At 41.3% G+C, this 23,315-nt stretch overlaps 1 protein-coding gene across 1 annotated transcript in view; it reads left to right on the plus strand.

Moving 5' to 3' along the window:
- Positions 1-23,315, plus strand: part of tenm1 (teneurin transmembrane protein 1) — a 184,870-nt gene that overhangs the window by 17,091 nt on the left and 144,464 nt on the right. Inside the window, exons 2-3 of the mRNA XM_086099239.1 lie at positions 1,855-2,145; positions 6,378-6,692. Coding sequence (XP_085955365.1) covers positions 1,911-2,145; positions 6,378-6,692 — 550 coding nt within the window. The 5' untranslated portion in view covers positions 1,855-1,910. The remainder of the gene's footprint in view (positions 1-1,854; positions 2,146-6,377; positions 6,693-23,315) is intronic.

Below are 23,315 nucleotides of genomic sequence, written 5' to 3' on the forward strand. Positions count from 1 at the left end.
TACATTAATATAAGAGTAGAAGCAGAAATTCATCATTGAGCTTTATTAAAATGACTTATTTATTTTGTAAATCGATCGATGATTCGGATAAAAAATAAACACAGTTTAATTTCCAACCATTTAGTCCAAAAAACAATTCCAAGCATTTGGACAATTTTGAATCAGACACTTTCTAAATAATTAATCGATTCGTGTAAAAAAAAAAAATAAATAAATAAAAAAAAAAAGAATCATTTGTTAATCTATTAGGTGCTGATTAATCGATGAATCTATAAGTCAAGTCAAGTCAAGTCAACAGTATTTATAGAGCACTTTCAAACAGCCATCGCTGCATACAAAGTGCTGTACATGGAGCAATTTAACATGCACAATAAACAGTAAGACAAATCGGTAATAAAGGCGGTAGAAAGCACCAAACAGTAAAACCAAGAACAAATCTAAGTCATGCTGAGTCGAATGCCAAAGAATACAAGTGAGTTTTGAGGAGGGTTTTGAAGATGGGCAGCGAGGAGGCTTGCCGAATGTTTAGTGGGAGGTCATTCCAGAGAGAGGGACCAGCAACAGAAAAGGCTCGATCCCCTCTGAGCCTCAGTTTAGTTCTTGGTACTTCTAATAAAGTCTGGTCCACAGACCTGAGGCGCCGGGCAGGTGTGTAGGGGCGGATGAGCTCAGAGAGGTAAGGTGGCGCGAGATTATTCAGAGATTTGAAAACAAATAAGAGGATCTTGAAAATAACTCTAAAATGAATGGGGAGCCAGTGAAGGGATGCCAGAGTAGGAGTTATGTGCTCCCTCTTACGAGTACCAGTCAAGAGGCGAGCGGCGGCATTCTGGACCAGCTGAAGGCGCTTAATGGAGGACTGGCTGACTCCAAAGTAAAGGGCATTGCAGTAATCGAGCCGGGATGTGACAAAGGCATGAATTACCATCTCAAAGTGTTCATGTGAGAGGAGAGGTTTTATTTTGGCCAGCTGTCTAAGGTGAAAGAAGCTGGAATTAACAACGGCACCAATTTGCCGATCGAGTTTGAAATCACTGTCCAGTTATATAATACATAATTCCTGTTGTGAAATTTTACATTAGCTTACAAATGATTTTTTTTCTTCATGCATTTCAGAACATGATTACTGTATATTAAAAAAAGATGGTACAGGGTTCCCTTCTGGTTTGTAGCACATATCCCATCACTTTTTTTCAAATGCCACCGAAACTGATGATAATGAATGAAGTAATATCTACATACCACATATTCCATGTTGCGAATAATTGTCCTAATAAATAATTAGTTTTGGCGTTAAAAGCACATTGTAAGAGATTTCACTGTTGTGGGAAGTGGAACAGGACTAATTGAATGGAGAAGTCACTTAAGTTGTCTGAAATGACTGTTTATTTTTATTTTGTAGTGTTTCATCAAGACCTAAAGAAATGGTTAATCAGTCACTGTGTTTATTAATAAAACAGAGCCAGCAGCACAGTTTTGATTCATCTGAAACCTGCCAATAGTTGTCTGCTCAATAATAAAATGAAAAGTGAAGTCACGTGAAGGAAAACTATTGTACCGTATTCGGACCAACTTTTTATCAAATGCATTCAGACATAATCACAGTCCATTCGGAGTATATTGATTTGGAACTAACCATCGGTGTGAAATATTGAATACCGTTTATGAATGTCTGGTGTATTAGAAATAAGTAAATGCTGCAGTATCGTTACAATAATACACTTCTTGTGCTATTTTTCTCCTACCATGCCTATTCAATCCCCCGCTTCCTTTCATTTCCCTCTCCATTGTCCTCTCCATTCACTCACCTTCACGCAACCATACCCTATCCACCTTTCACCATCCCTTTTACAGACTCCGTATTCTGCATTGTGGCTGTGCTGAGTGATTAAGTGGATGCCCTTCAAGCCATGGAGGAAATGGACAGTAAACCCTACCAGCCGCTGTCTAAGGGCCGTCATGAAATGGAGATGTCCTACACTAGTTCGTCTGATGAGAGCGAGGACGGTCACGCTCACCACCGCTCTTACACCTCACGTGAAACCCTGCCCGACTACACACACGAGCTACGCCTCACGCTTGGATCACACCGCGAAAGGCAGAACAACTACAGCCAAGCTCAGCCAGGTATCCCATATGCTCAGGGTATGTACAGTATGTATTTACTTGTGAATGCACCCTCAAAGCCTCACAGAAGCCGGATGTATTGGCTCAAAAGGCGGACAGAGACACACACTCGCACACTCAGTTTTTTAAAAGGGCCTATGTGAATTCCCTATTAAGAGTCTACAATGAGCCGGAAGGACAGTCGGGAGCAACCAATTACCTCTCTTCTACGGAGGTGATATTTCCCTCCCAAAGCTAAACTGGGTCAGCCCCAAACCTCTTTGGCCTCACCTGGGGTGGAACATCACCCTTCATTACACACACAGACACAGGCACACTTGAGGTAGTGCTGACGCATACACACTGAGAAATTTCTTCCCTGCTGGTGACAGGAGGAGAAATGGGCCAGTGCGTGCTGTGATGGATGGCCTTTATGCAGGTCATGTATGGTGTTAAGAGAGAAGCTGTACCTCATCAGGACTGTGCTGCTGTGCAGGGCTCACTGTGATCAATAGATGCACTCTCTGCCACCCTAACGTCCTGCTTCCCTGCGACACCATCCCACCATGCTAACCGGCAACATTAGCCAACCGTTTGGACATGCAGTTCCTTCAATGATCATATTTCAAATACCGCCCACTTTGGATTTTGTCGTATTAGTGAAAATATAACCACCCACGATGGCCATCAGTCATCACGGATGTGTGCCAGCATTTGTCGATTTAAGTTTCTTTGCTTTTCCATTATATTAAAAAAAAAAAAGTCAGAAAAAGAAAGTAATTACCTTACCATATGATATGACACCGATGCCGTGTATCACATCATACGGTAAGGTGCGAACGACGCCCCCAAAGCAGCCTTTTAAATGTCAATGATAGCTTGTGATATGAAGCACATCTGTTCATCGTTTGGCAACAGAGTTATATAAAGTATGGCCTGCCTAAGTAACCAACTGTTTAGGGGGGCGACGCCTCCAGTGACATTTTTAATGGATGACAGGGAACAGCCTCTTCATCTAATTCCCAAAGCATATTATTCACATTGACTGTCATATGAGTCTGCCCTTCTTTTCTATTCCCTTTTCTATTTCCTGATGTCACATATACCTTTTGGATGTTGTTGTCATTGTCAATTTAATAGTACAACCTCACCCAGTCCGGCAAAGCTACAATAGCTGGCCGTGTGTACTTGTCAAATCCTGACTTAACTCATCCAGGAGGTAAAAAGGTAACCCAAAACAAGCTAAGGTTTGTGTTCATGACTCAACTATAAGAAAAGTGAAAATGGCTTCCATGGCAGAGTTCCAAGGTGAAAACCACAGCTGACCAAAAAGTTACTTTTGTTAAAAAGAAAAATAAATAAATAAAATAAATCACCCAGTTATCCTCAAGACTCTTGTGAGAATATTCTATCGTCTGGCGAGATGAAAGTTCAACTTTTTGGAAGGTGTGGGTCTCTTTGCATCGTTGCCTAAATGTAAAAAGCAGTAAGGATTATACATAGAGCAATTTCTAGCACACACCACTAATTTGTTTATTCAATCAAATTTGATCAAGATTCACGACCTTGTGAAAAATGATACCCAATTTAATTTACTGAAGCCTGAAACAAATCACTAACTAATATTATACAATGTATTTTTTTTGGGGGGGGGGGCGGATTGAGTGCTTATGGCATGCAAGCATTTGGAAACTTTGCGTTACCAAAAATTGGTACAAACAGGAATTTTTTTGTGTGCCTGTATGTGGGGTAAGACTGTGGAACAGTCTGGACCTACACCACATTCGACGCCAAAGCATCCGTACCTTAAAGTATTGTTCAGATGTATGGACTCTTCACAATGTGGAGGGTGGGGCTTAGCATTAACTGCTCAGTCACTGGCTCTTTCTTTAACATTGTTCGTATGTGCTTGTTGTTGCGTGCCATGTTGGGATGTGTCATTTCCTTTAACCTTGTTGGTATGTGTTTGTAGTTTACCATGCTGACATATATTATTTCTATTTCCATTATTGGTATGTAATTATTGCTGAAATATTTTAAATGGTGCAGACCGTTATTTCAATAGCAACTATATTTAATAGGCATCAATTTTCTTAATCTATTGTCTATATTAGTAGGACTTGTACAGGTGTAAGTTAACCATTAGGGATTTAAAAGTTAGTATCTATGTATGGCCTGTAATATAAATGTCAGACGGAGGTTGGAGTTTTCTGTTTTCCCAACTTATGTTGAGCAGCACATGTAGAGCGTTTGCTCATGCTAACATGGGGAAGTCTTTTTTCTTTTTTCCTTTTTGTATAAATGTATCACACGGTTGTTTGATTTTGCAGAAACATTTTATTTTTCTGCTGGCTTGCTCCAAAAAAAAGTCACTCAATTAATCAATCAATCATTCCTTATTATTATTATTTTTTTTTATTATTATGAGTAGTAGTAGTAGTAGAGGTAGTCGTAGTAGTACTCTTGAGGGCTCTCTGTGAAATACATCTGGTAAACTATCATCATCTCTCATTACATTGAATCATAATTGTGCCATTAACTTTGTTCACTGATTGGCGGGGAGACAACATTCACATAAATATTGCTCATGTGCTTATTGCAACATGTGTTGAATGAGGCCCAAGCAGATCAGTGTGTCATATTTAAACCTACTTCAGCTTCCTTCATTTAAATTATGGCAGCTGGACAGCAAGATGGTGCTGTTTATAGAGAGGTTTAAGTGAGTGAATCAAACATAATCAAGTGGAACAAGTCCTCCACACATTCATTGCAAAAATTGCACCCTTGAACAAACAAGTTGTAAATGCGCTTGTCTCAGTTAGATGGATTGAACTTCAATGAAATGATGTTGGAGTTTGCATGTTCTCCCTGTGCCTGTGTGGGTTTTCTCCGGGTACTCCAGTTTCCTCCCACAACAAATAATAATTTGCTTGACTCAGCGTGACTCGTAGCTATACAATGAAAATTGTGCTCGTCCTTGTTTGATTCCAGAAAGATTGTATAAAAGAGACAGCAGGACACACTGACTGTCATCCTAGTGGTCAATCGGCCTAAAATGCTAGTTTTTGTCCAGATACTTTTCTGTAATTGTATCCCTCCAGAGAATAGTTTCTGTATTTCCTCCTGCAATAGTGACAGTTTATTAATCTATGGTACTTTGTTTCCTTCTAGTTGCAGCAACTACACCATTTGTGATTTTCAGCAATGCAGTTGCTCCATTACTTCCGTATGTAGATTCTAAAAAAAAACAAAAAAAAAAACAACCAAAGCAGTTAAGAAAGTCAACTGACTCGGTTGCATATAAATTCTTCTTCCGCTTCTTCAAAAATGAAAAAATAATAAAATAAGTAGATCTCAACTGAATTGAATTGAGGTGTAAATGGAGAACTAACACAGTTTATCTGATGTTCTCAGATGACGGGATGATTCTTTGAATTGGAGGGCGTTCTAACACCTGAAAGCATGCGAGGCTCAATTTTTCCCTCAGTCTGAGTCAATATTAATAAGGTTTGATCTTTATCTGATCTCTTCACCCCACCAAGGAGAATATAGATGAGATCAGTGCTCTGTTTGAGCAGCAGTTCAATACATCTCAAGTTCAATAACACACATCAGGTAGTCAGAACAGTATAGGGCTGCAATGCCAATGGTTCAGGAAAATCAAGGCTGGCATTTTGACCTCTGAAACTCAAACCTGTCCTCGTAATTGTACAAAGGTATCATATTATATCATATCATATATTGTAACCTTCACCCATACAAATATTCTTTAGTGTATCCAAAGACTCTCTTTGGGCAACTCATCAAAAAAAATGAAAAAAAAATGACTGAGGTCATACGTAGACCATGCACAATTCCGAAAGATCATCTATGAAATTGATGTATGATGCCATTCTTTTGACAAAAAGCTTTCAGACGCTAGCCAGCAACTAAAAGAAATACAAATGACAGGAAAGACGGAGTTAGTTTCCGATTTGCAATTGATTCCTGATGTCTAGTAAAGTTTCTACAAGATTCTGCAATGGTTTTGTGCGGAATTCTGTTCATAACTAATCCCAAATAATTGAGAGGGGCACTCCTAAATCTGTGATTTTTAATATTACAGATACAGGTCGGTCCAGTATGGTGTCCCAGTGCGTGCTTGCTTTGTCTATTGATGAACACCTGGTCAGCAAAGACGCTGAAGCAAAGAATAAACACACTCCAGTATTAGAGGCTTTGCTGTCTTCAGGTTCTCAATCTGTCTCCCCATCTCCCTTCATTGCATTTAGATTTCTGCAACGCTGCTCAACTGAGGAGTCCAGATTACGTCCACCAACAGCAACAACGGAAGCAGCATCAAGAAGCCGACGAGGAAGCATTATGCGCTGGACCCACCGCTCACATCCACAGGCGCGGCTACTCCCTGGGCGTCGGTTCCGATGTGGACACTGAGCCTGATGTGGAACCCTCAGCCGCCCATGGCCTGCAGCACATGTGGATGCGTGGTTTGAAGTCGGAGCAGAGCTCCTGCCTGACAAGCCGCGCCAACTCTGCCCTGTCTCTCACCGACACCGAGCATGACAGGAAATCTGAGCCCGATAACGGTGAGTGATAAAACCTCTTTTCACACTCCGTAAGGAGATTGTCCATCAAAGTCAAAGGAGATAGAAAATTTAGCATAGTGCACCTTTGATGGTGCATCACCGTGCGTGTAAGTACCGTGAAGCGTATCCCGAAACCCAGTAATTTTCTTCATAACTGTGTTGTCAATACACCTTTTCGTTTCATATTGGAGAGAATGTGAATCCATTTTGAAACTACATAACAACATCAAACAACTTTCATGGCTTGAGTTACAGCCCTCAGCAATCATGACTGAAAACTCTGTTTTCAGACTATTGCTCAAATTCTTCTTTCTTTGAAGGCTATGGCGAAATGCCGAGTATGGGCTTTTGGTCATTCACCCTCAGCTTTCACCCTAACCCTAGCGGGGCGGAGGAGTGATGAATCTTTAGGAAATGAAAACACCCACGTTATATGGTTTGGAGAGGATCGAATATCCACCCACCGAAAGCTGAATCAGATTGGGCTTTAGTCGTTTTTTTTCCTTCTTTGTTAATGACAATTAATCATTGGGTCAGGTGTCTTCAGTAACTGGTGACTGTTGATAGCTGACATTCGCCTGAGAGTGAGAGCCTTATCCTGGCAGGAGAGAGACATTGTGAGGTTAAAGTAAAGAAATGAGTCCAACTGGAAAGGAGTTTGGGATTGAGCCAGCTCTCTGTCTTGCACTGGAGGGCTTGGCTGCCTGCAGATGGAGAGTTAGTTAGAGGTGCGCACAAACAAAGACAGAGCTCTCCAACACCTCCCCAAGGGCACTGTCTGTTTATGTGCTGCGAAAAAGTGCAATGCATTCAGACGATGATGAAAGGGGGAGGGGGGGGCGAGACCATGTGAACGGAAATGCTAATGAGGGAATACACACGACAATGTATGGTATAATTAGAACGCAAATACAAGAGAATGAGGAAAAACAGGAAAGAGTGAAGCATAGAGGGCTAAAGTGGAGCAGAGTAAGACAAAAATGATTCAGGAACGGTTTTAGGGTGTGCTTGTTTTTGTTTGATGTGCACCTTAATGACAGCCTGATTGGAATTGGAGTCTGCCTAATGCAAAATCACAAGCGAAAGGCGAGCGAATGAGAGGGAGGGAGTGAAAGTGCTTGCAGCAATACACCGCAAACAATTTGTGATGGCTGCGTGCATATGGACCAAAAATAATTAGCATTTAAGAAGAGACCCTCTGACTTAATCCGGGGTCAAAAAAAGGAGAACGATAAACAGGCATGCAGAAGCGAACAGCAAATCAGGATGGAAGTGGCACAGGTGAGAGGCGAGGATTTAAATGTTCAAAGCAATTGGCTTAACTGCTGCGATGCACCATGAAAGCTGGTTTATGTGTGGATTTCACGTGTTCCACGAAGGACTAAATGTCCAGTGGCTTCCTGAACCCGACACATTCTATCTCTTCTATTTCCTTTGACTCCTATTTTACCCCTCTCTCCAAGTGCTATCTGTTACTTGGCAACCTTTATTCCTCTGCTATCATTTATTCTCATGCACTTCCTGTCCATCCCACTGTGACACGTGGCCAGGTGTGTCCATGCGTGGCACCCTCTAATAGGAAATACATTATGGATGTCACACCTCTCTCTGCAACAAAGTCTAATACCCTCTCTGCTCGCATCGATAATACAAGTAAGAGTCACTGGCTAAAATAAATAAACAAAAAAAAAAATAAAATAAACCGATTTTGGCTGGGAACGGGCTGGAATCAAAAATCTACTCCCGAAACAAAAGTGCATTTTGAGTCAGACAGACCTTGCCATCCCTTGGTCTTCAAAGCGCATCCCTCTTCCAAATCTATTAATGATGTCAGCGTAAAACTGGCAGAAATCCATTTGGTCCTTGTCTGATTGAAGGTGGCAAGTCAATTTTGTCAGCGAAAGTGTTGTCGGTGCATGTGTTATGAGGAAAACAGAGAGACGAAAGGGAAAGATTACGTTTTAAGATTCAATACATGCCTGCCTGTATTCTTTTATTCATATGTGATTTAAAAAAAGATAAGGCAATCTTTGTGTGTGTGTGTATATGTGTGTGTGTGTTGTGTGTGGAGTTGTAGTGGGTGTCCAAGTGTAACACCTCCCCTTGAGGATGACTGTAGGCATACCAGAGCATCTGTCAAGCCTGCTGACAAACTCGTGAAAATATCAACCTCTCCGTATTGATGACTAAGAGTGCAATGTTAGAGTTGAGGAGATTGGCAGTACAAAAGACAAAGTAAGGTTCAGCTGGAGTTTATCACTGACACTCTCACAGGCACATGCGCACAGCACGCACAGTGTTAAGGCCAGAGGAAAGCCTACAAGGCTGATTGTTGAACCATCAAATTTGGGTTTGACCGTGATTCACTTTGGCCCAACAACAATTCAACAGCCGCATCTGTTCAAATCACAAAGAAACCTTGAGGCACTCATTTCACTGTTTTGAAATTCAAAATTCCGACTTCAAAAACACAATGCTGTGCACATTTTGAAGTTGTTCATTTTCACGTTATTGCTATCATTGATATGCATTATGGAGCCATTAATAGAGCCATTCTTTGCAAATTGCCATAGCTAAAAAAATAAAAGTCACATGGCTTCAGCGTTGTATCATACATTTCGTTTAAATACCTGATACTGGAATGCGAGGTGAGGTTTGCAGACTGTGGCGACATCCCCCAGCCCTCTAATTTGCGCATGTGAGCAATTGCACACTGCTCTCACCCTCTCAGCGCACACTGCGATGCTAGTGCGCATCTCACACACACACACACACACACACACACACACACACACACACACACACACACACACACACAGACACACACACACACACACACGCGCACACACACACACACACTAATTCTACGCTCATTCGTAAATTCAACACCAGTTTAATCTACAAACAGCACACCACACCATTCCCACTTCCCTTACAGTTTTAGTTTCAGTAGCACAACCGAGGATGCACACTCAGTTGTTCTACTATGATTTGAGGCATACATTGACACATATACACTCACCCTCAGTCATGATGAGACGCTGCAGATGACGCTGATTGCTCCATTCAGAGAGTCTAAACGGGCCCCTTAAATGAAGCTCTTTTGCGTGTTTCACAAGTCAGGTGGCTAGAAAAAATAATTGTGGCCCGATAAATGAGATGCCATTTTATTGAACGTCCACAGATGGATTAATTCCTAGCCACCGAACGGCTACTGTAAAAATCAATTCCGTTTGAGTTACATGTACTGTACATTGAGTCACAATCTAAATGTAAATGTCATTTACATATCGCTGGCATCAGGTGGAATCCTTCTACCTCCATATTATCACTTTTCAGGAGACCCCCACAACGGCAATTTGTTCAACTATTAACATTGCATCGTCAATGAGTGCAAGCCATTTTCAACACTTTCAATTGGCCAATAATATGTAAAAATGACACTTGCCAAAAGTACAGATTTGTGAAAAATATTAAATTGACCAAATTGTTACATAGAGGGATTTGGCGCAACTTCAGCAATTTTTAAATTTGTGACCAGTATGTGTCATATGAGGCACTCCATCTTAAACTGGCTCAGCTTTCATCCACTGTCACTCACTGCAGCAGACACCAACTCTTATTGAAAACTTGGAGTAGACACAACTACAGTGTTTGCCGAATGCAGTGAAAATAGAAATAGCACACGTACCATAAAAGTGAGGAAAATTTGGGTAAAAAAAAACCCTTCAAGAAATTACTTTCATCACTATAAGATAGATTCATGAGGAAAACCACGATGTACAGCCACTAGTACTTACCGTGGGTTGTCAGTGAAATGCATGCCACGGGAGAGTTCAAGAGAAAAATAATGTGAGAGGTCAGTTAGATTTAATGCCAGTGGATTGAAATCATGTGACGTGGAAGCAAAATATGACTCTGAAATGCAGGTTACAGCACTCACCAAATGAAATGCCAATTAAGTGGCCGTTTTTTTCATTCTTCATTCCCTCAAGGCCAATGTCGGTCTTAATGGACTCGCCTTTGGTCTTACCTTTTTGCGCTGACACCGTGGCATGGTGCAGGCCACCTCCTGGCATGAACACACTGTTCTTTTTACGCTTCTTCCTCTGAGCAGTGAAATTATAAAACACCTGCGAATCCTGTCATATTAAAGGATCTCTCAAATATCAACGCAATTACCTTGGTTTGAGTAAGCACTAAATTCGGATTGGCTTCCGCCTCCATTATCCCCTTTTCAAATTTGACTTCTCTCTCCTATTTGCTTGATCCTGCCAAATTAATATACTTGATATATTTTAGTGTTCCACTTCAGACATAGATTGCAGATAATGGTTGGAGGAAATGGGTTTTGAAATTGCTTCCACTATTTAGCATTCCCAGGTTACCAATCGCATCAAATAAGGCAGTAGCAGTAAAAAGCATGGCTTATTTTGACATATTTCAAGTCGCATTGTTTGTGTCACTGGGTAAAAAGATCACAAATGAAAATTTAATTTTGCAAAATTCCAAAATGATTAACATTTATTTAATACACTCATAAGATTAAGATTAAGATATCCTTTATTTGTCCCGCAATGGGGAAATTTACAGTCAGAGTTCAGAAAGGAAAACACTGCGTAGGGAGAGGGAAAAAAAAACACGCTCGAACTATCCTCTTCTGAGGATAATTTAAGTCCAGGATAAAAAAAGACCCTAGCACATGGATAAGCATATGACCGTTACAACAAGTCACAAGACATAACATGTAATGAGAGGGCGGATGAATGGGAAGGGGGAGGGGGAGGGGGGGGGCGACCGCGACGCCGCTCGTCCGACCAGCTGCACGGTCACCGAGCGCTCTGCAGATCATTCCATGTCACGGGGGGAAAAGAATGGAGCGATGAAGACGTTGATGATAAGGATGTGTATGCGCGTGTGATTGTCTGGTTGTTTATGTGTATGCGTGAACAGGCCGCAGCTGCTTCGTCAAGGTCTGCTCATGAAGACAGTCCTGGCTTATCAGTCCATGGCCGAGAAGGAGGGGGTGATGGTGGGGGCACTAGCATCCGTGCATACCTTCCATCCAGGGGAAATGGGTCCAAATAGCGTTGTTTGTTTTGGAGGGACGGCCGCCAACAATTTCAGGTGGCCTTGAGTCCATGGCTGTATCCCTTCACTGGCGCCGATCAGCCAAATCCTCAATTCCTTTTCGAAGCGAGAATTCCAACTTCTCCATGTTGTTGTCGATCGTACGGAGACGCTCCAGAACCGAAATTGCGGTTGAGCTCAGTCACCGCTTGAGTCTGAGTGTTGGACATTCGCGCTAGACCATCGAGAATGACCGGCAGCTTCTTCACTTCCAATAAAGCTGCTCCCGTCGGTTGGATTTTGCAATAGAACAAGAAACTGCTAACACCAAACTGCAGCATACCTGCTATCAGAAGGCCGATAATGTAGATGTCTTCCTCCTCCTCAACGGACAGTATTGACAGGCACACCATTCTCCGCTTCCTCCATGGATCTAGGGTGTACCCGGCAGCAAATGTCCCGAGGGGCAAGCAGGCTCCCCACTGCCTGCTCTTCTCGTCGAGAAAATTTTGTCGATTGCATCAAGAGACCAGCCAACCAATTCCATGGTTTGTTTCATTTTAGGATGAAAAATACGGCGGAGGCTAGGAAAAGAGTCAACCTTGTTCAAATATATTTCAAGTGCATTTTAGTTCACTTTAGAGAACATTTTGCTGCATGTTCAGGTTGAACATAGCAATTTTCCACTAAGAGCAACAACAAACAACCTATAACAAACTCAGATATAAAATACAGACACTGTTTGTGTTACAAATAGTGCAGTTAGCTATTCGACCAATCCTTTTCTGTATCGCTAATCCTGTTGAAACTCATGGACTGGTTGCTAGTCATTCACCGGGCCCATATTGGGACAGACAATCTTTGTCAAATGTGAGACTGTTCAACTGTTTAAGGCAGAAAGTCATCTAAATTATTCACAAATGAAAACAATCTGAAAAAGAAAGATTAGGCATAAGAATACACAACCATAATTCCCATACTGAAAAGCTACAATTATAATCATAATAAGGGTTGATCATGATTGATGGCAACAAAAAAGTATGGAGTCAAGGTGAAACTTGCTTCGGGGCTTTTAACTAAATATTTGTGTAACTCTATATACAGAATTTGAGAAGGTTCACTCAAAGAACTTTAGCGGTTGATTGCCATGTCCACGCCACAGGAACTCTAAATAAGGGCTTTATTGATACTTTATTAGTTCAGTCGTACTTTAACATGCAACAGTGAACATTTGGGGTTACAAAAGTCCAGCTATTGTTTTCGTGACTACCGTTTTTATTTGATATTTTTCCATCCTGCTCAAAGATGGAGGACTGCCATACAAAAAGCTTCCAAAGATGGGTATGAACAGCAAGGTGCAGCCTAAGCCTAACCTTGAGGAAAATGCACGCTCAGTAAGAGAAAGAAAGTTCACGGCAAAATATTTATCCAAACGTTTTAACAAATCCAGGATCATTTGCTCCCATCTAAACAAATGAACTAAAATGCTGTGGAAATCCTTTTGTACGTTTCTCCTGACTGATACCTTTGAAAGATGAGATCGCTCTGATGATTTACGAAGCTCTCTGCAAATCAGAGTATGTGCTTTTATGATGTGACTACACGAATGTCAGTAATAGCCTACTAGAACATTGGAACTTTATTTCGGGTTAAATAAAATGACAGTTCAGATGCACTCGAAATGGTAGGTTTAAGATGACTCCTATTTAACATCACTCTGAATGTGACTGGTTAATTCTGAACACAGGTCCATCCTCACTTACAACAATATGTGCACACTTGGTCAGTGTGTTATGCTATCTCTTTTTTTTTCTTAACATCCCCCCCCCCCCCCCCTTTAACTTTATTTTCCCAATTTGGTTGTGCAGGTTACAGGTCATATTCATGGTGGATTTTACATTTGTCCAGGACTAATATCTCACAAATACCATCCATTTGGGCAGGTATGTGTAGAGGTTTTCTATCTGCTGTATTTTTTTTTTAAATGTAGATTTTTGTTTATTGTTAAAACAAAAAACCTACAACATCAACTGTAATTCTCAAATATGCCAGAGATGTTTGTCGAACAGACATGATGCACTGAGGCACTTTGTTTCTCATGAAGCCCAGAAAATTGTCTGCTATATAACTTTTTGTCCTTGTCAAGGGTAAAAATAAGCAGAGGTGGTTAATTTACAAAATTTACAAAATAATATATTTTTTAATCTAATAAAGATGTCCAAAACATTTTTAGCAATACTGCTTATGAATTACAGAAAATTACACAGAGAAGACACAGAAACAAAACCCGAAACTGACCTTACAGTTCATGAGCAAGCATACGGCTTGAAGAGAGAGCGCAAAGATCATAAAAGGCTTGTTGGTGAACAAGTGTCAGACAGACATTACAAATGAATTAATTCATTCATTAATTATGTGATAGTATTTGGTGAAATAAGAAGAGAGAAATTACGCAGCATGTCAGATGGGAATCTGATGTTCCCGATTTCACTTATTTATGGCACAATTCTAAGAATTATTCAGACGACAGACTTCTAATTAGCCAGAGAGGGAATTACAAATGTTTCATGGAAGCGCTCTTATCCGGAAATGTCAGATAAGTCTCGTTAAGCATTGTGAATGAGAAGGATTTCATGTGTTTCTCCTTCCTCTGATGTTTGAAGACACAAATCTTCTTTTGGCATCACTGTGGTAGTGCTAAGCCCTTTTGAGTTGTGAATCCGCAATGCCCTCAGAGATAAAGACATTCCCAGGTGTGCCAATCAAACCAGACGTGCTCCTGTTCCATATCTTTTAACTTGCCCAGCGATTTTGTGCATCTGTGCCTAGGTGAGTGGCAGTCTAAGTGGCAACAGCAGACAAACGGCCACATGCACAAACTCCCTTTTTGCCTTCTCAAGACCCTGGGGGTGGGGTTGCGGTAATGGATTTGTCTATTAGCTCGTAAAGAACATTGCTCAGTGCCATATCGATCATCTGAGCTGTAACGTTTAGGGTCTTTAAGTTGTAGAGTTGATCTAGTGGTACACAGACTCCCCTGGCTATTTTACTAGAGTGAGAGATGATCAACTTAACCCCGGTGCCACGCTTGGCCAGAGGAAACACTATAAACCCGTCCACCGGAGCCAGAAACCGTTTTTATTGAACCTGCCGATCGGGCATCCAGCAGAAGCTGCAGCACTTCTGTGAATCAGCCATATGTTGGATTGTAGCGGAGTTTTGACTCTTTGCTTCTTTAATGGTGGTCACAGGACATAGTTAGCCATGTTGGCAAGCTGTCAGAAACATGGACAAACCCCGCGGTCCTAATGATGGACCTTTACAGTCCACCGGCCCAAAGGAAGAGTTATTGGACCGCACTGCCGCTTGATGGGCAGTGCTTGGCTTTTGTGTTCATGTGTGAGAAAAGGAGTCTTTTTGGTACCCCCCCCCCTCTCACTCCTCCCTCCCATCTTGCCATCCCTGTGTGTGTGTGTGTGTGTGTGTGTGTGTGTGTGTGTGTGTGTGTGTGTGTGTGTGTGTGTGTGTGTGAGAATTCAAACACCCTACTCCATTATCATCTTGCTGCCATGGCAACAGTCATTGAATCAGAACATCAGTGGCAGCTTTCATTTCATGCTATCCACTGCCTGCCTACAGGCTGCCTGTATACATAAACTATGCGATCGAAACATCTCAAAGCCAAGCCACTACTTGCCAATTTAATAAGCGGCCATACAGCAATAGCTCTACCTTCACCTACACAGTGGAGGAGGTGAGAGCTGAGCTGTTTTTAAACAAACAATGGCATAAGCGGGCCTTGAACTGTTTTTAGCTTCAAGCGCTTTTAGCATATTAATATGAGCGCAGAGACGGGTGAGTGGCACATGAAAATGCTGAAAGCCAAAAGGAACAATAGCTCAGTCAGTGTACGGAGAGATTAGTCAAAACCGGAGTCCTTTACAGTGAACGGGAGAGGCTGACTGGGGGTGGAGGACAAACAGAGGTGCATGTTATGGTCACACGTACACATGCTCTCAGAAACCCACACACATTCTTTGCTCAGGGATGCTGTGTGTGTGTTTGTGTGTGTGTGTGTGTGTTTGATGGCGCTACAACAGTGTGTTTTAAAAGATGTTATGACAATCTACTTGGACTGATAAGGAAATGGAATTCAGAATGGAAAACAAGGAAATTAAATTGAGCATTGAGCAAAATAGGAGGTCTATTTTGTTCACCTGAGATGCTGTAAGGGAACAAGCAGTTTCGATGAAAGGACTGATGATATAGTGACACAAAATCCTTTGACTTGTTCAACGTGGTTTGATAGAATTTCCGTTGACACACACACACACACACACACACATACTTATTTGCCAATCGATTGAACTGGTCTCTACCTGCAGCTGTTTTAACTTCTAAAATTGCAAAAAGTTTTAATCTGAAGTTTTAAAAGGGTACAATCAAATTCAAGTATCTTTGACACCTACTCCTTGATAAATGCAACATGTTTGGCTGCATTAGCAGTAGCCAATGATCGTTGCTCGCTAGCTGGTGCAAAGATACTTCATCCTCAACATCTGATTGGCATGTTGCCACTTTAACATGCGCTCATCCAAAGTAGGGACCGTGTCGGTGGTTGATTTTCGGTTTTGCTAGTCAAAGTATTTTGATAGAATGCAAAATGCTCATTTTACCTCGCAAACTACACGGTGAAACCACTTTTTCTGATGATTATTATTATATGTACTTAAAATAATCTCGGACTGCAACACAACTATGGAGAGCCGGGATGGTCTGGGGGACGTTAAATACCAACATGAACACATGAGTGGAAGATGATATCCAAGTGCCCAGGATCTGGGATGTGGGATCTGGGATCTCCCTGGAGCCAACTTTATATCATCTGCCTGTGGAGGTCTGTTTGCTGTTCCTTATAAATATACTTTGTGCACCTAGACTGGCCTCGAGACGCTTGCTACTCAATAAGTTCTTCCGCCATGTCAATGACTGTCAGCGTGTCTCTCGCGCGTGGCACTTTAAGGAGCCACTTTAACTGGCAAACAAAAAGATTGGGTGGGTTCACGCCCAAACCATTCTTTAAAATGCATCATGCTGCACCGGGTTGCACGGGTCCGTGAAAATACCAACACTCTGTCTAGCCTGCCCCTGTGCATACACTGTGCCTCGCACCAGACTTGCACTAGGCATCAATGTCGAGCCGTAAACAGTATCTTAGGGTATAATCAAGTACGGTATGTACCAGGCATTACGCTGATTGCTGCAGCATTGGATGCTTCCACCATTACAGTGGCAGAGCTTGTGTCAGGCATTCGGTTGTGCTATAACTGCAGCACCGCCCTTGGTTCCCGTTTAAAAGACTGTTACATTGCACAGTGTTCTGGCCTGTCAGACCTATCACCCAGGACTCTGGCACTGGCAGACGGATAATGGTCTACTAGGTCTCACCCAACAATCTGCTGACCCGTATGAGTGCTGCTGGTTGCATTGCACTAACAGGCACATTCGCATGTCATGTTAATATATTGAAAAACAAGTAAACTGATGTACCGGTACTCAGCAAAACCTTCAATTGCTGTACATCTATTAACAACCCAAACAAACAAAAACAGCTACTGAAACAACACATACTGCAATTCTTTTCAATGTCTTTGGCCTGTGATGGACTTCTTTTACTCACTTGAGATTTTGTTTTTGCAACCTTTGTCATCTGAAATGCTTAATTGAAAAAGCAGCAATAGGACTTTTTCAAACCCATTAATTGTTAGGGTTAATTAAGATAAAGAGTTTTAATTGGGTTCTCATAATGAGGGAAGGGATCTGGGGGTCGCAAGAATCTGCATATGTAAATACCTGAAAACTCCTCTCGGACTGGCTTTAACGCTGCCTCAGAGCACCCTGTCTCTTTCTGTCATGTTGTTTATTTTGCTTTTCACATCTCTTCCTCTCACTCTCTCCCTCAGCACACCCAACCATGTGCGCATGCATGCAGGAGTGTACGGACACACTTGCTTGCACAATTTGGCCTCCGCCGTGCTGTCAGCAATATAAATGGGCTGCTTTTGTCGAGTGACATTGATGTGATGTATGCTTGTGCTAAATGCTAAACCTCCACTCCCTGAAGATATGCGTTTGTTAATATGAGGCTTGGCAGCTTGGTGTAAGGCATCGCCTTCACATTTAAAGTATTTTAATTGACTTTGCGTATGGAGGGCCCCCAGAAGATCCCAACAGGCAATTTGCCGTTTTATGCTGGAAAAGCAAATGAAATATAGATGGATGTCTTTGACCAAATTACTGCTTTGGTAAAGTTTCATTCGTATAGAAGGAAGCAGTACATTTGTAGAATACCACAAATATGCTATACATCAGATGTTATTGTTAGGCATCTGCTCTCAACCATTTCTGCCTGAGCAGAGGACTATCATAGTGCATCCACAATCACTTTACAAGATAGATTGGCCAGATAGATTATAATGTAGTAAAATAAAAAGCTCCTGACAGACTTCAGAATGCTGCTAAAATAATGAGCTATTTATGAGTGTCTTGAGAAAAGATAGTGCTAGCATCAAAGGGTGCAAGTGTTGGGCGTGTGCGTACTGAAGTGTACAGTAATTGTGTGCACCAAGTTGTGCACACAACTGGACGTCTGCTCTGTCACCCGGTCACCTCACTGCACTCCAACTTCTCATGGCCAATGCAGGGCTCCTGCCAATGTTTCAGAAAACCGAATGTGCTATCCAAACAGATGCTCAACCCCACTGTGTTTCTTCTGTGTGAAATGTGGGGGTTTGTTTTTGACCATTTTTGAGTAAAGTGGGCTCTTTTAACTGCAACTAAAGTCTGTACCAGAAGGCTTTTTTTCCCTTCAAATACTTTCAATTATGAATGAATTTTCTCTTTCTTTCTTTTTTATACCATACAAACCCAATTCCAATTAAGTTGGTATGTTGTGATAAAAAAATACATAAAAACCTGAGACGTGAGCAGCTGTGATGTCATTTTCAGTCGACTGACAAAATGCCCGCCTCCTGAGTTGGACAAAAATGGGTGGATTTGACTGTTTAACTCATATTCCACAAATGCAATATTAATAAGAGTGCCGTTTTCCAACTCATGAGGCTGTAGAGAAAAAATTTTTGTAATTAAATTGTTTCAGTTTACTTCCCATTGAATAGATTCTTCCAAACTCGGGCTCATTTTAATGTTTATTCAATGATATCCTCTATTTTGAAAAATAGGTGGTTTACACTGTGTCACTCTTTTGACAGGTGTCATAGTGGTTTGGCCCCTGTGTGCATGTCTGATGTTTCTCACCGTGGTCCAAGGAAGGCTCAGGGACTTTGTGTGAATGCTCAGACACATTGAAAATTAGTGAGACCATTGTTAATAATCCATAGCTACTTCTGTAAACAAATGTTGGAATAATAATAATATTCATTATCATCATCATCAAATCCCTTCTTTCCTCCTGACTAAGAAATAGAACTTAAAGCAACCTTTGTGTGGACTGCCTGGTAGGCGAGTTACAGTAGTCTTTATAAAGAGAAAAAAATAAATCAAAAATAGATGCCGCTTCAGTCTGCGTTGTTGTTGTTTTACCCCTGGGTGTGTTGAAGGGACGATAGCTTTGCAAGTTTGAGCGAATTTGCTCCATCTATTACTAGAGACACCTCTCCCCCGGTGGCATATCCAAGGTACTCTTACCCTTACTCTTATTGTTTTGTGATGGAACAAAGGGAATAGCGAGAGCCGTGAGTGAGCAGAGAAAATACCCTGCATGATTCATGAATGAGCAGATTTTGTCTTAGCCTGTGAGATGGGTGGAGAGACGAGCACCTTGGGGAAGTCTGTGTTTGAGTCTCCTCATAGCTGCGGAACCTCCTTGATAATGGGGATTGTGGTTGACGATATGCGGTACTTCATTTCTACTCTTTTTGGCTCGGCATGAGAGTTGGGTCAGTGTTACAGAGTGGATGAAGCAAAGGGAGGATGAATGAAAGAGGACAACATCTCAAATGGCTGTCCTTGCCCTCCGCTGACTTGTGCTTTCATCCCTGATTCATGCAATGTCGATGATGTAACATAATTTCTTTTGACTGGACTCAAGGAGACATGAAACCAAGGGCTGTCGTCACCAGAGGTCACATGACTTGGACTCGAGTTGATTGCAATCGCTCATTTTGTGACTTGAGGCTTGCTTGGCGAAAACTTCAGAAAGGCTCGATTTGACTTTGACTTGGCATTCATGAGACTCGACTTTGACTTGAACTCCAAGACTTGACAAACATTCTGTTTACTTTTTAGAATCTATTTTTTTTTTATTTTGTGTGGCTTTTGTTTTTGAAAAAAAACTTTTTTTTGTGTTGTGCATGCTACCAATCTGGAAACAGATTGAGAGCTGAGGCTATTATCACGCAGGATGCTTCAAATAATACATTTGGGTTCATAGATGTTTTTATTTTACTTTATTTTTACTTATTTTTTGGGGGGATGAAACCAGGAAAAAGACAACAGTAATATGCAAGGTTTGAAGCTTGACAAGACGCAGCATCTATAGCGTTTACTTTCAAACTGTCCTATGCAGGTAAGATAGCTAGAACTGTGAGGCAGAGCTATCTAAGTTACTTAGTAAAAGCTGCTGTTTGAAAAATGTTTTACTGTGACTTGCACATTCGTGACTACCTTCCACCGCTGCTCTTTGGGTTAGCTATGAGTAAGGCCCACAGAGGTCATAAATTTTGAAATGTCTCGGTTTGGACCAATGATACATTTATTCTGCACATGGCCAAAGGCCATTTTACTGTATGTCTCTTGATTCTGGTGTGATTTCCTGCGCTTTTTCACGAGTTATTTGCAGCTGGGCTTTCTAAGTTCAATGGATCTCCGGGGATATTAAAGAAAATGCAAAGGTTGCCCATGGCTAAGGTATAAAATATATACAGTACAATATGGAGGTACATTATTGATATACAGTAATAGCATGAAAGCACGATCCTCTGCAAGGTTTATACCAAAGGTGAAAAGGAAATGGAGTGAAAATTAATTTCCAAAGGTTGAATTGAACAAGTGGACCCCATTGTTGAAGACGTATCACCTGTAAAATAAGGCAAGGCAATTTTAGTTGTATAGCACATTTTATGGACGAGACCATTCAAAGTGCTTTACATAAAACCTTAAAAGCATTTCAGAAAGAGAAACAAAATACTGTATAGTGTCAAAAAGCACATTAAAACCATCTAAAACAATTAGACTAAAATGGTTCAAACCAGGCATGAGTCAAGATCAGTGGTTCTTAACCTTGTTAGAGGTACCGAACCCAACCAGTTGTTTTGCACATTCACTGAACCCTTCTTTAGTGAAAAATAAAAATATGATTTTTTTACAAATTCAAGACATTAACTCATTCAATCCCAGCAATTTTCACTGGAGCAACCCCCTCAATCCCAGCATTTTACTGGATTTTGACTGATCTTGCAAGGCCCACAGAATATTTGGTTCTAAGGCTATATAAACATGGAGCCTACCAAAATAAAGTTTGGACTCTCTTCTTTCAGCAGAAAAAAAAATGTTTCTATCGTTTTCCATTCTTCAGCAATCGTCATTACAAAATGGCTAAATTTCATGGAAATGGCGATTCCTGGGCAAAAAAACGGAGTAAAAGCTTTTTGTAAAAGCATGCATTTCAATCACGTGAGGCACCACTGCCACCTACTGGTCGCTTTTTTACATGATTTACAATGCAAACGCTTATTCTCATTCACAGATTGCATCAGACCCTCCTCCTCTCTATGACGCAAAAAAAAAAAAAAAAAGACTCCGACGTACAAGTACGTCCTTGGTACGCGGGGCCTAATTTTAAAAAGACGTACAAGTACGTCTTGTGGAATGAAACAGTTAAAAAAAAACACATTTATTGAAAACAGAAGAAAGTAAAAAAAAAATACATGTATAGTTTTTGTTAAAACTATATGACTATCATGATGATGACTACTGAGTGAACTAAATTTCCCGCAGCACTAATTCGACAAGCAATGTAATGTGATCATCTGCAGCCAGCGATGGCCAAGCGGGCGTGTCATAACTAATTGACATCCTGAGTCAGGTGTGTCTTAACCTCTATGGCAGAGGCTCCGTCGAACCCATGAGACCGATTCACTGAACCCCTCGGGTTCGATCGAATCCAGTTTAAGAACCACTGGTTGAGATAAAAGATATCGTACAAATGGGGATTGGAACAAGAGAGATTAATGCGATTTATACTGCAGTAAACAATCATGTTTTCAGCCCTCATTTAAATTGACTGACAGTTTGACCAGACTTCGAGTATTCCGGGACTTTGTTCCACAGGTGAGGAGCATAGCAACTAAACTCTGCTTCCCTTTTTTGGTTCCAGTTCCGGGAACACAAAATAGACCTGTGCCAGTAGTCGACCTGAGAAGTCGGGAGGGTTCGTAGTGTACGAGTACATCTTTCAGTTCATGTAATTAATCCAAAAAGCAGATGAATGAATGGTTGGTATTCAGGACAGGAGCTCACCAGCCATGCCTGACAACACCACCAACTCCATTATGACTACCCCCAGGGGACCCAGCCTCCGGAGGCATACTACACAGTTTTGAGCAGGTGTGCCAGACTCATTTTAGTTTAGGGGCCAAGTGCCGGAAAATCTATTTCAGTCGGAACATACTTATTTTTATACTCGACCAAACCATCTCGTGGGCCGGATGAAACCCGTTTGTAGGCCTGATCCTGCCCATGGGCCGTACATTTGACAACCCTGGCATAAAAGGTGACTCCACATGTAAAAAAATAGAACTGAGGAAGCCACAGTATTAACAGTGAACTGGCTGCAACAAACAAGAAGCCTCCACTTACCTTGATTCACCATTTGCAAATTACAAGAACGTGAAAGACTGAGAATCTACACAGATCTATAAATTCAAGTACTCTAATGACCAGTGCAAGGCCAAGCGGGGCATCTTTAAGTGGGCTAATTTATATCCAAATGTGTTTTTGCTTTTTATAGACGCTACAAAGGTTTGTTTTGTCGTTAGTTGCAAGACTGTAATCACCAGTAATGGGAGTAACTGCTCTCTTTCCTTTCACATGTACAAAGCATGTATGTTAGGTTAATTGAAGACTCTAAATTGTCTTCGGTGTGAATGTGAATGGTTGTTGGTCTAAATGTGCCCAGTGATTGCCTGTTGTAGCCCGCCCAAAGTCAGGTATGATAGCGGTTTTAGAAAATGTATGATTACATCAACAAAAGTTGACAAAAAGTAGGTGTTCATAATTACCAACCTGTTGAAACATCTTCCAACGGCACAGGTTTCTAAGAAATGAGAGGCTACTGACGCTGAGGGGGCTGAAGGGACAGAAGACTGTGCCCCACAAAAATGAAGCATGATTTTTCTGGCGTCTATATTTTCTCTCTGATGCAGCTTAACACACTAGCAGACACAAAAATGTGTCGGACTTGCTACTTTTAGTAATGAAGAAACTACTTGATTTAGGGCCGATGGTATGTCTACAAGCTGTGGTTTAAGGCGC

This window comes from Hippocampus guttulatus, chromosome 2, assembly GCF_054856545.1.
Source record: "Hippocampus guttulatus isolate MCC_2025c chromosome 2, RoL_Hgut_1.0, whole genome shotgun sequence".
NCBI classification, from domain to species: Eukaryota; Metazoa; Chordata; class Actinopteri; order Syngnathiformes; family Syngnathidae; genus Hippocampus; species Hippocampus guttulatus.